At 40.5% G+C, this 13665-nt stretch overlaps 2 protein-coding genes across 17 annotated transcripts in view; one reads left to right on the forward strand and one right to left on the reverse strand.

Annotated features, from left to right (window-relative positions):
- ERBIN (erbb2 interacting protein) overlaps nucleotides 1–13665 on the forward strand; it is a 250944-nt gene that overhangs the window by 224765 nt on the left and 12514 nt on the right. For 4 of the 5 annotated variants that reach the window (XM_045022267.1, XM_045022269.1, XM_045022268.1 and 1 more), the window contains 3 exons: nucleotides 5518–5661; nucleotides 6531–6662; nucleotides 11691–11900. In XM_045022267.1, the coding sequence (XP_044878202.1) occupies nucleotides 5518–5661; nucleotides 6531–6662; nucleotides 11691–11900 (486 nt within the window). The remainder of the gene's footprint in view (nucleotides 1–5517; nucleotides 5662–6530; nucleotides 6663–11690; nucleotides 11901–13665) is intronic. The other variant, XM_045022272.1, reaches the window with a different exon arrangement.
- Nucleotides 1–13665, reverse strand: part of LOC123373324 — a 73722-nt gene that overhangs the window by 27175 nt on the left and 32882 nt on the right. The window contains exon 1 of one of the 12 annotated variants that reach the window (XR_006580660.1): nucleotides 8021–8178. The exons of the other annotated variants lie outside the window; for them this stretch is intronic. The gene's annotated coding sequence lies outside the window, so the exon portion shown is untranslated. Of the gene's footprint in view, nucleotides 1–8020; nucleotides 8179–13665 lie in introns of those variants that run through there. 12 annotated transcript variants of the gene reach the window in all.

A 13665-nucleotide genomic window follows, 5' to 3' on the forward strand; every position in this document is an offset into this window, starting at 1 on the left:
TGGGCATTGTGAGTCTTCACCCCACAAAAGCTCATGCTCCAATATGTCTGTTAGTCTATAAGGTGCCACAGGACTCTTTGCTGCTATTACAGATCCAGACTAACACGGCTACCCCTCTGATATCTTAATTTGCGACAGATAAAAATCTGTAGTGCAGGAAGGACAGCTGGTGGCATGACCTCTCATTCAGGGCCGGCTCTAGGCACCAGCAAACCAAGCACGTGCTTGGGGCAGCAGAATTCCAGGGGCGGCATTCCAGGTGGTTGGGGCGGCACAATTCTAGGGGCTGCATTCCGGGTTGTTTTGTTTTGTTTTGTTTTTTGCTTCAGCAGTTGCACACTCGGAGGTTTTTTTTTTGTTTTTGTTTTTGCTTGGGACGGCAAAAAAACTAGAGCCGGCCCTGCGCTCATTACAGGTCTCTCTTGCCACTTCTCATAGGGTGGCCTGAGGTATCGCTACTGCAGTAGTAATGCACTAGGCCTCTTGGTTGTAGTCCTTGGGAATACCAAAGGTAGTTCAAATAACCATGGAGGACCACCCCTTTGAGGAATCTGCAGCTGATGGGGTTCTTCACACACAAGGATTCAAGAGCGACTTTGTGCTCCCTGGGCATGTACACTCTGGTTCCCAGAAGGAAACTGTACAAGTCTCAACTCTGTCAGATGTAGAGGCAACCATCCTCATATTATTTACAGTCAGCAGAGATCTTCCAAGCTTTGGAGGGAGAGGAAGAGGTTCCAGATGAGAAGATGTAATCCCAAAATTTAACTAAACTAAACTATAGCCATTCTAGGTGTATTTAGCTGCTATTAATTAAAAGCCTGTTCCTCCTCCAGTACACACCTTCCGTCAAACTCATAATAGTAGGTTTGATGGTGTGGTTAAGAGTCTTGCAGAGCCAAATTTTCCTACCTTTAGGAATTTTGTTTGTTTCAGGAGACATGGAATTGGACTGTCTGGATCAGTGGATCCTGGGGATTATGGAGAAGGGATACTCTATCCCATTCTAGTCCCTCCCTCCCCATCCTCTCCTTCTGGCCAGGACCCTCTCACAAGATATGCTCAGGAAGGAAATGGACTCCCTCTTACACCTCGTAGCAGGTGTAGTCCCCTTGGAATTCCAAGGCAGGGTGGTGGTTGGTTCTTTTTTTATATTGCCTGGTCCCAAAGAAGAAAGGGGGATGGTGCCCTATCCTGGCCCACAAACAATTCAACAAGTTCAGGATGGTGACCCTAGCATCCATAATCACTACTGGATTCTCAAGACTGGTTTACAACACTTACCTTACAAGAGATACACTTTCATATTGCAATACTCCTGCCCCACAAGTTTCCTCTCCCCCCCCCCCCCCGGTTTCTTGGGAGAAAAGTCTCACTACCAGTACAGAATGCTTCCCTTTGGCCTCCATGTGGCACAGGGTCTTCATCAAATGCATGGTGGTCATAGTTGCACATCTGAGAAGAGAAAGAATTCAGATCTATGCCTACCTCAATGACTGACTGATCTGAGGTCAATCACCTCAGTACATGAACAATGAACTACTCCATTTGAGCAGTCCCAGCTCTTTTTGCCACATTGGCCCTTGGACTGTAGAGTTCATAAGGAGCAGTGTTGTACTCACTAGTGAAGGTCTGCCTGCCCACAGGACAGATTTCTTATCATTCTAATTTCCAGGTGAGATAGCATCAGTCTCACCTGACAATCTGAAACTCATTGGTCCCATGGTTTCATGCATCTGTGCAGTGCAGTTTGCCAGATTTCACCTGTGTTCCATGCAAGGGTTCTTGAGATCAGTGTATCGACCAGGCAGATACCACTGAGAAATGCTGTTCACATTTCTCCAGGAAGGTCCTCTCCTTGATAGATTGGTGGAAGGACCCTCTACATGTGTGCAGCCAGGGTGCCCTTCTCTTCATCTCTTCTCAGCATAACTAGTGACTGATGAATCTGCAATAGGATGGAGAGGTCATCGGGGCCACCTTCAGATCCAAGGCTTCCATTCCACCCAAGAGGCCAGGCTTCACATAAACATCCTGGAACTGAGAACCACTTGGCTGGCATGCGTAGACTTCTTCCTATTGGTTTGAGAGGCCACAGTAAAGATGCTCATTGACAACACCACAGCAACGTACTGTATCAACCACAGGAATGCGTTCACCCATCACGATTGTGCCAGGAGGCAAACCACCTTTGAGAATGGTGTATAGGTCACCATGTCACATCAGTAGCATTACATCATCCTGGTCTACAAAACACCTTAGCAGACCAACTCAGTCATCAGTACTCAGCCATGAATGATCACTCAAGGACTCACAGCATGGAGACATCTTTTTGCAGCCAAATACTGTCAAAATGGGTCTCAAATCATATTAAGACATGCTACGTGGTGGCTCATTTGGACCTATTCCACCAGAATTCAGGCAGCCTCTGCAGTTTTCCTGCAAGGTGCCCCAGTCTTAGAGATTGCTGAGCAGCTACCTGGAGTTCAGTTCACACCTTCACCTAGCACTATTCCCTGGTGGAGATCTCCCTGTCTGAAGCCTGCTTTGACAGAGCTGTCATGCAGTCATTTTTCCAGTAAACTCTAGTAGTGCCTATTGTCTCCATGCAAGTTATCACTTGAGTAATCCAAAGTGGAACATGTGGATAGTCACTTAAAGAAAGAAGTTACTACCCTACAGTAATTCTGGCTTTTCAAGATGTGTTAGACATGTTTTCCATGGCCTACCCTCCTTTCCTGCTATTGGAAAATCCTTGCTAATTTAGATTTAGCGTAACTGAAGATTAGATGCAGCTGCCCCATCCTTTATGCCCTTGGCTAAGGAGTGCTGGGAAGGCACACAGGCCACAACAGACACTGCTACTCAAAAAGATTCTGGTGTTACACATGCATTAGAAGTGGAACATGTGGACAACACATCGCGAAGAATCAGTTATTGTACCCCTAGAATCCATTCTTTTCCTTATAATGTAAAGCTGCTCTCTAGTGGTCACAAATATGTATGTATATATAAGCTGCCAAAAAAATTTGATCATCCATGCCCTGGGTGTGTTTTTGTTTTTGTTTTGTGTTTTAGCTTTATTCTATTTTAAAAGCCTTTAATCTTTTTCACCAAATTATCTTTAATGATATGGATTACTTAATTGTATTTTACATAATGTCAGGGTAGTGTTTCTGTATTTATCTTGTTGAAAGTTCCCATTTTAAGTATTTAACTGAAACTGTCTGAATTGTGAGACAATACATTGTGTTTGGTAGAGGAGATAGTTTAAGGGGAAGAAGAAACAGAGTTGTGGAGGGAGTGGAGTATCTCCATCAGGAGACCTGATGCTCTTATAGAGAGAGAACAAAATGTTGCCATGGATCCATGAGCATTAGGAGTGGATCATAGGTTTCTATTCAGAGGGTGCACATGGCTACATTGGCAGATTTCCTTTAGCTTCCTGGTGACCATAAAAACCAGTTGAAAAAACTCCTCTTTTTAACTCATTCCTCTGCTTTTCCAAAAAAAAAAAAGTGTAAATACCTTTTTTGCTTAATTCAACTGTTTTTAAGGTGTTCATCTTTTGTTAGCATTTACTATGATTTGTTAGAAGTGGAGGGAGCAGAATGACATCAATTAGACCATTTTTTGGCATGTGTATGTTTTAACTATGGTGTCGGTACCTCAAAGTCTTAATGCTTTCTTCATTAGCTCAGACATCAGTGCCTTGCATCTGTAACATTTCCATGATAGAAATCTTCAAGGCTGCCACCTGGACTTTTGCCCACATGTTTACACAGCACTGTTTTTTTTAATTTGTCATTTAGATCTCATGCCCATTTTGGAAGGGCAATACTGCAATCCTTGTATAATTAGGACTCTTTCTTGGGGGTTGGAATGCTTTGCTAGATTCCCACAAATGGGAATATGTAGAGACCACCTTAAATGAGAGGGGTTATTTGAAGAACGGTAACTGTGGTTTTCTTAATGTTGCCTCAGCAGGTTCACACTGCTCACCCATCTTCCGCTTTCCCTTGGCATTGTATTCCCAGGCTTAGCAAAACAAAGTGAGACAACTGGGAACTGTAGAGCCTCTCATGTCCTGGGTTCCAAACGGTTGGTGCTGTAAGAAGAACTGTGTAGTCCCAATGGGCACTGCTGATTTATTAGGCTCCCAATGGTCAGTGGCATTGGATGGAGCATCCCACAAGTGTAATGTAGCAGGAACACTCCTAGTAGTGTAGTCAGTGTCTCTGGTGACTAGTATGCATTCCATAAATCAGTATTGTACAGTTCTTTCTCATCTTACGCGGGGGGTTCCGTTCCGCGGTTAGCGTGTAAAGCGAAAACCGCATATAGTCAAAATTACATTGAGTTGAATAGCGGGCAGAATCGCCCGCACTGCAGAAACAGTATTTAAATTGTTATTTTTCTCTTTTTTGTTTTTGTTTTTGCCAACCGCGTAAAGCTGAAATCACGCATGTTAAATGCGCGTAAGATGCGACAGACCTGTATGTGCATTTAAAAACAAAAGTATTCACCCAACAGTGGTTATAGTATCTTAATCAAATTATAAGTTTGGAACTTTTTATGAGACTTTTTTTAACAGAAAACAATCACACAGGAATTTCATAGAAACACACAAAACTGCATTTCCTGGCTTTTGATGTTTTGTGGCATATCCTTAACATTATGAATGTAATTTTTTGTACACAAATATTGTCATGCAGTAGATTCAATGTCACTGTTTAAATAGGTGTAGTTTATTTGTCACCTTGGTTAATTTTGGGACTTTCCCCTTTCTTATTTTGGGTGTCCCTGTTCTTTCATTTGTTTTGTCTTGACAAAACTTCATGGGGGAAGGTGGTAATGCTCTTGCTGCTTTTCTTTTTGAAACCATTGCCAATACTACAGAGGTCAATGTTGCAAGGTACTGTAGCTTTAAAATAAATAAATAAATAAAAGCCTCCAGTATTCTTGAACTTACATTCCCTGCTAGGTAAATCTCTGCTCAATAAATTTGTCTGAATGCATGTTATTTATTTTGTTCCTTTTGTGTTGGTAGAAAAAACAAAATTTCTATGGCTGAAAAAATTTTCATTGTTGGACAAGTAATCTTGAAAACTGTTGAGACAAAATAATGTCTCTGCTGAGAATGAAATAATTTCAGCACAAGGGCATCTTGGCTGTCAGTTTTTCCTTTCCACCAACATACCTATATATGTTGGAAATAATTAAAGTATGACAATTTAGATGAGTTAAACATCTCTATTGTTTTCCTGAGCACATATACATCTGAATGGCCTTCTATATATATATATGTTAGGTTGCATGTTGGTTTATCGTAAATAAATGTAAACAGAGTGTCATGGAGGTTTTTTGTACTTCACGATGCCACAGCTAATTCAATTGCATGATATTTATTTTTGCATGATATGGAATATATGTCTGTATAAATCTGTGTATAACATGTCCTGTGGTTTATGCATGCTGCACTAATCTCTGTGTTAAATCTGTCCCCTCTTTATTCAGAGCATGCTGTCTAGGTCCTTTAATTCCAATTATGCTGCAGTTAGCAACTTTCAGTATGGCAGCTCTAGGGATCTGCATGGCAGCCAGAGTAGTGTTGCCTTGAGTGTTGCAGACAGAAGAGGTTCTGGTGTGCACATTGTTCGTGTGAGTACCTACAGTAGGCTATTGCAATATATAGAGGGGGAAAAGGAAACTTGAAATATGTCTTTAAATCAATAATCAGAGTTTTGTCCTTTTATACATGGAAAGCACTGTCAAATTATAAAAATAGTTTAAACTTGTGTTATGAGTTCCTGGGCACTGAACACAAACATTTAAATTGCCTTGAGTTCATATGCTCTACCTTCTTTACAAGGCGTTACAACTTACAAAACAAATTGTTTTTCTAATTGGCTTCCACATGCGGATGGCTGTAAAGATCTAAGATTATTTTCTGTTTTGCCCTCCTCTGTATCCAGAACTATAGCTGATGATCCTTTTGTTTCTGAATTTGATCCAGGTCTGAAGCGACCTGAGTTGGGGTTTATCCATTTATTTTCAATATTTGGTAAAGTAAGCCTTATTTAAAGATGTCTAGAGGCAATCAAGCAAATTAAGTTGATATGTAGGTTGGCAAGAAAGATGAAGGTAGCTTCAGCATTGAACAGCCTGAATGAAGATCTGGTGTTTAAATCTAGAAGAATTCAGGTCCACAAGAAACTTGTATTAATCCTGTAAGTCAATGCATAGCAGCCATGGACATTTGTTCACCTTTCTTGTGAACCATCTGTGTTATGTGGCTTTAAGACCTTCAACAGCTGTATTTTTTTTTAAAGTTGGGGTTAAATTTTATGGATCTCTGATTTGATTAATAGGATTAAGTTGGCCATGCAAACTCAGATGATATGATTAGCGTCCTTACAAGCAAAAATAAATGTAAAAATTTAGCAATTTATTCTAATATTTTAAGAAATATTGAGTCATTTTGATAATTTGAAGAAATATTTGCTTAGTTATTTCTACCCTGTTTAAAGCATCCCCAGACATCCACTGCAGGAGAGCCATGCCAAGAGGATGTATTCATTTCAGGACAGCAGAACTACTCATCTGGCACACTTAATCTCAAAGATGTTCCTCCAGACAGCATGAAGAAAGTAGCTGCACAGGTAATGAGTAATATGTTACAATATTTGGATAAGTTATCCTTCGCAAAAATGTATATTTGGAATATGGTGGAGTAGTTAGCACTTAGAATTGGTAATTTGTTTTTAAATCTAAAACATTATTTGATTTTCACCCACTTATTTATGGTGAAATGATCAATCATGTAGCCTTAAAAGATCATTCTTGAAATAAGAAATCATCTCATTGGAACAACTGAGTGATTTGTTTTTTGTTTTATTTTCTTCTGGTCAGGGAAAGTTAATGGGGAGGGTTTTTAATAATAGGTTTCCCAATAACAGAGGGTCTGTATGTTGCATGCAGAATCCTGCATGTGGCAGACAATTTTAGAACGTAAACAAAGCAGAATAACTTTTTTTTAAAACATGTCAGCATTTTTTTACATATGGTAAAATTGGGCTAGTAAACTGCAGACACCAGAGAGTGTACAGTACAGAATTTGCGGCTGGGGATGAAGGACTAAGGGAGCTTTAAGCCACCTTTGCACCTTTCTTTTTCTGGTTTACTCTGGGAGCGTGAGACATTTCCAGCACATCTTAAAGAGCCCCGGAGAGCCGAAGTTATAACAGCTTCCTGGGCTGTCCTATGGGTCGTAGCACTGCCCAGAATCGCCTCAGTGTGGCCCTGTCTCTGACATGCCCGTACAGCCTTGCCTCCAGCACCACTCCCTAAGCCAGAGCTTGTGAAGGAGTCCTTTATGGGCAGCTTTATGGGGGAAATCCTCCTCCAACTAGATATGGGACTTGTATGGCTCCTTTATTCTACTCCGTCCCTTTTATGCAGTTAAAGGGGCCACAACAGGGGTGAAAAATCTCATCCTAGAACTGCGGTGACTTCCAATGTATTTGATCAATAAACAAATGTTCATTTTGTGTAGTATGGACTTTGGTTAAGAATATTTCTGAAAGATAGATAAATCAAATATATGGAGATACACCTATCTCATAGAACTGGAAGGGACCCCGAAAGGTCATCGAATCCAGCCCTCTGCCTTCACTAGCAGGACCGAGTACTGAGCTATCCCTCACAAAACATACAGTTGTAAAAAAAAAAAAAAAAAAAAAAAAAAAGTAAAACCTTCTACTTATCTTAAATTATACAGACAAAAAAAAATTACATCAAGTAGTTAGAAATTACAAAATAACTGAATACTTTGTTTCCCAGATGTTAATTACAAGGTTATCTCTTTAGTTACAGTCTGAGAAACTGTTTACTGCCTTAAGATGTGGTTTTACTTTGAAAAATCATTATGTAACAGTCACTGTTACAGGTCTAGCTGCACCTTCATTCTGTACCTCCCAGGAGTCTGATTAGTGCACCCTTCAGGTGTTAGGCCTCTTACCTTAACCTGTCCTGGGGTGGAATCGTGTGAGTCTTTCACTTTTAGACCAGGTCACCAGCTACAGCACTGTGTGCGCTAATTGTGATATTTCCACGGGCCCAACTGAGATTGGCACCAGCAAGTCTTCCTTTCCAAAGTGGATAACAAAGCAACCCAAACAGCCTTTTCAAAACAAAGTATTGTTTAATCTTAAAGTCGGAACAAAACAAAAAAGGGTTTGTAACACAATCAAAAGTCCACTTGTGTATCTGTCTCACTTATGGTCTTAGGTAGGTCTATCTTATTGCAGACACCTCAGCCTTTGGAGTCTCAGTTCACCTTAGCTCAGAACCTCATTTTACCCCCTCTTTTCCTGCACCCTTCAAGTAAGGTATTGCCTTTTTAGGACCAGCCATGTCCTTTGTTCCTCTTGTATCTCTTGAATCTGGTTAAACCGGTTTTGGCAGCTCACCAGGGGATCAGACAGAGCCCACAAAGGGATTGTGTTGCATTGTGTCAGGTGCTGGCAGAGCAGCTGCTAAGAGGTCATTGTCTCCTTTTTTGCCTATTGTAACTAACCCATCTTGAATTAACCCCTTGTATACATACAGTAAACATCACAATAACAAACAAGGAGACAGTCATAAAATATTACGGACAGCTCCCACTTCCTCCATGGTAACACTAGCACCACTTTATGCAATACGTTGTTTCTTGTGTGTTCAGAGTTTCATCTACTTAATATGGACAAAAATAACTTTCTACTCTTGTTAGGACTTCAGGAGCCAATACAGCTAAAAGGAAGTGAGCTGGAACCCATACTTTTCGTGTGCATCATCAGTAGTTTATTAACTTCCAGTCAACTACATTTGTGCAAACCCATTGAAGGCAGTTAGGTTGCACAATTGTATCTGGGCAGATTTTGGCTTGTAAAAACTTTTATTATTGATATGATTGCAGAAGAAGGAAAGAATCTAACTTTTTTCTCAATTATGTTTTATTTTTTGTAAATGGCAGTTGGAAAAACATCTTTTTTACTTATCAGAGGGGTAGCCGTGTTAGTCTGGTTCTGTAGAAGTAGCAGAGAATCCTGTGGCACCTTATAGACTAACAGACGTTTTGTAGATCCCTGATGATGCGTTGGGCGACCAACACCTAGAAAATCTCCTCCAAGCATTCTCAAGACTACAGTACCCACACGAGGAAATAAGGAAACAGATCAACAGAGCCAGATGTGTACCCAGAAGCCTCCTACTGCAAGACAAACCCAAGAAAGAAACCAACAGGACTCCACTGGCCATCACATACAGTCCCCAGCTCAAACCCCTCCAATGCATCATCAGGGATCTACAACCCATCCTGGACAATGATCCCACACTTTCACAGGCCTTGGGTGGCAGGCCAGTCCTCGCCCACAGACAACCTGCCAACCTGAAGCATATTCTCACCAGCAACTGCACACCGCACCATAGTAACTCTAGCTCAGGAACCAACCCATGCAACAAACCTCGATGCCAACTCTGCCCACATATCTACACCAGCAACACCATCACAGGACCTAACCAGATCAGCCACACCATCACCGGTTCATTCACCTGCACGTCCACCAATGTAATATATGCCATCATATGCCAGCAATGCCCCTCTGCTATGTACATCGGCCAAACTGGACAGTCTCTAAGGAAAAGGATAAATGGACACAAATCAGACATTAGGAATGGCAATATACAAAAACCTGTAGGAGAACACTTCAACCTCCCTGGCCACACAATAACAGATCTTAAGGTGGCCATTCTACAGCAAAAAAAAAAAACTTTAGGACCAGACTTCAAAAAGAAACTGCTGAGCTCCAGTTCATCTGCAAATTTAACACCATCAGCTCAGGACTAAACAAAGACTGTGACTGGCTTGCCAATTACAGAACCAGTTTCTCCTCCCTTGGTTTTCACAACTCAACTGCTGGAACAGGGCCTCATCCTCCCTGATTGATCTAACCTCGTTATCTCTAGCTTGCTTCTTGCTTGCTTATATATACACCTGCCCCTGGAAATTTCCACTGCTTGCATCCGAAGAAGTGGGTATTCACCCACGAAAGCTCATGCTGCAAAACGTCTGTTAGTCTATAAGGTGCCACAGGATTCTCTGCTACTTCTATCTTTTTTACTTGTAAACCAGACCAATCTGATATGTAAATAAATGAAACAATACATATTGTTGGGATATTGTTAGCCTTTTCCAGAGGGTCTGGCTGGAGAGTCTTGCCCACATGCTCGGGGTTCAGCTGATCACCATATTTGGGGTCGGGAAGGAATTTTCCTCCAGGGTAGATTGGCAGTGGCCCTGGAGGTTTTTCGCCTTCCTCCGAAGCATGGGGCAGGGGTCGCTTGCTGGTGGATTATCTGCTACTTGAAGTCTTTAAATCATGATTTGGAGCATTCAACAGCAGAGTCAAGGGAGAGAATTAGTTCAGGAGTGGGTGGATCGGCTTATGTGGCCTGCATCTTGCAGGAGGTCAGACTAGATGATCATAATGGTCCCTTCTGATCTTGAATTCTATGATTCTATATTAAACCCCTCATTGCCATTTTTCAGAATCACTTTACAAGGTAGAACCTCACTTACTCAGAACAGGGTCTGAGATACAGAAGACAACTGACACAGCATGAATAGAAGCTGGAATTTTCTTTCCTACTTATTTCAGTTATTTATGATTTAGAGAGAGTAAAACTTTATTAGTATTTGGACATACTAGTATGGTATATCTTGACAGATTAATTCAGCATAGCAGTGGTGATATAAATGGAAGATGATGGTGGTTTTGGAATGGGAGATTTTACAGAATGAGTGACAGGAGATATCAGCATATTAGGGTACTGAGTAAATTTAGTAGGTGTTTGGGCGAGGAGGTGTTCTTGTCCATGGACATTGTGGTCCAGTACAAATTAATTGCCAAGGAGGCCTTCAGTAAAAAGTTTTGTTGTCCAGAGCAGCAACTTTAGTTAATTAATTAAATATTTACATACATTCCTGTGGCATTAACGCCATAGTGTTTGCCACATCAAATCAACAGATAAAGTCAAACCAGAGACCAACATATACTAGAAAGCGTCTCACCATAGTTTTAAACAGTAAGGTTCTATAAGGTCTTTAGTTGTAAGATCTTTAGTGGAAGAGTTTTTCCATATTAAGTGGTAGGAGAAAACACACCCAACAGTAGCACAATTAGAGTTTACTAAATAGACATGTTGACATAGCATTCACACCTTTGTAATATTATTACACTTTTCTATGAATAGTTTAGGACTAGAATTGATAGACAAGTTATATGAATAAAAAATAAAATACTATATAATTTAACAATGTAAACCAAATGTGATACTTAGTGGTTTTTTTGGTGATACTTCTGGTTGAGATGAATTACAGGGAAACATGTTAAAAAGGAACAGAAAGCTGCCTACTCTGTTCTAGCTGATGAGTGCTAAATTAGCTTAGCTTTTCATGCTTGTCTTCATAAGTTAATATTGATAATTATAATGAAAATATAATTTAGTGGCATGTAGTTTAAAACTCAGGTTTAGTAATGCTCATAAAAATGCAATGACCAGTCAAGAAATGTTGAAATAATTGAATAAAAATTCAGGATTGTTGTTATAAAATGTTATGATTTTAAAATGATTCATGTTTTATTCAGATACCTTTGACAAATGGGCAGATGTGCCAGCCTCACAGGCCTCAGACAAACTATAGTCAAGTCCATCATCCAGCTCCCCAAGCATCTGTGGCAAGACATCCCTCTAGAGAACAATTGATTGATTATCTGATGCTGAAAGTTGCGCATCAACCTCCCTATACCCAGCCTCAGTGTTCTCCCAAACAAGGCAATGAGATGGCAAAGCAAGAGGTAAGGATAAAAATTATATTAATTAAAGTCGAGAGGTAAGGTTTTTAATGAGTGTTTGAATATATGATTTGCACTTTTTGGTAGCCATAAGTGCAAGGTGGTTTTATTTTATTTGCTATTACTATTACTGCTAAATTGGTGATGACAGAAACAGTTTAAGAATTTAACTCCAGCAAGAAAGAGCTGTAGCTCACTGGAGTTCTATCATCCCACTTTTAAAAGAAAAATGGTTGCCTGAAATCATACCTTCAGTTTGATTTTAATCTGTTTTGTTCCCTTATGATGTGGATGTTATACATAGAAATAAACCTGTTACTAACTTATATCAGACTGGGGTACAGAAGGACTACTAGCGGGGGACAGGCTGGGGTGGGGGCACAGGAGCTATTGGGGTGACATTGAGTGAGGATGTAGGGCCGTGTGAGGATGGGGAAGAACGGGTGCAGGAACACATGGGGACAGGGACAGATGTGCCTGACTGGGAGATGCTAAGGGTCAGCCAGGGTTTGCTGACCAATTCCTCCCTTGGCCTATCCCCTCCCCCCCCCCCAAAAAAAAAAGACGAACCTGGATGCATACTTCTGCCACCGACACCCAACAACTCCTCCAGGTTCAGTCCCAGATTCAGTCCCAGCAATTACATCCCTCAGCTCCTCTGTTATCCCTGACTCCCCCAAGCCTTTGCACTGCTTCTGAGCAGTGTGGAAAATACGGTTCTGAATTATAACACACAGTTATTAATAAGCCTAGTAAGAAATCTGTTTGTCAAAAAAACCTTTCCTGAATCTTTTTTGTTGTCTCTATTGTTATAGACATACTTGCTGACAGGTATTTTGAACTAAATTACCAAAATAATGAAACTGGTGTTATTTTGACAAAATGTAAAATTATGAAGAATTTTTATTTTTTTGGCACAGAATTTTTAATTTTTTTGGTGCAGAATGCCCCCAAGAGTACCTTTTGTCATCTTTGCATATAACATCAGCCAGCTATGCATTACTCTCCCTATGAGATTATTTTTGAACTCTGTAAACACTTGCTTCCTTGTGAAGTGACGTTCAGGCAGCAAAAACCTGCAAGGCCTTCTTCTGCACCTACACAGGTAGCAGAGTCTTTTATTAGTGACCTGAAGGCAGCATTCCAAAAGATGGAGGAATGGATCAGTTGGAAGCAAACATGACAAGCACAAGATGCCAGAAAAAAAAAAAAAAAAAGAATTATGAGCCTGTCCCTGATGAAGAGGTTTGGCTATGCAACTGGAAAAAGCATCCAGAAAAAAAATGGCAGGACTGCCAATAGTTGTAATTCTCACTTTTATAGAAATCAAAGGATTTATTGGAACCCTGCAAGTAATAACTCCAGCACACACAGTCCCTCCTAGTCCCTCCATCCTCCCTCCTTGAACAAAGACCACAACATAACATCAAAACAAAACAATTTAACACTAAAATAAAGATACAGCACCACATATTAGGGGAAGTGTTGTCTGCCCTGATCATCGCAGTATATAATAGAAGAGAAACTAGTTGAAACTGTAGGCATTATTGTACCTCAGTAGGTAGCTCCTTACCCTAGCTGTACCCTAGGAAAACCAGTTGCTAGACCAGGAGTCGGCAACTTTTCAGAAGTGGTGTGCCGAGTCTTCATTTATTCACTCTAATTTAAGGTTTCGCGTGCCAGTAATACATTGTAACGTTTTTAGAACGTCTTTCTATAAGTCTACAATATATAACTAAACTATTGTTGTATGTAAAGTAAATAAGGT

The sequence above is a fragment of the Mauremys mutica genome, chromosome 6 (assembly GCF_020497125.1).
Source record: "Mauremys mutica isolate MM-2020 ecotype Southern chromosome 6, ASM2049712v1, whole genome shotgun sequence".
Taxonomy (NCBI): Eukaryota; Metazoa; Chordata; order Testudines; family Geoemydidae; genus Mauremys; species Mauremys mutica.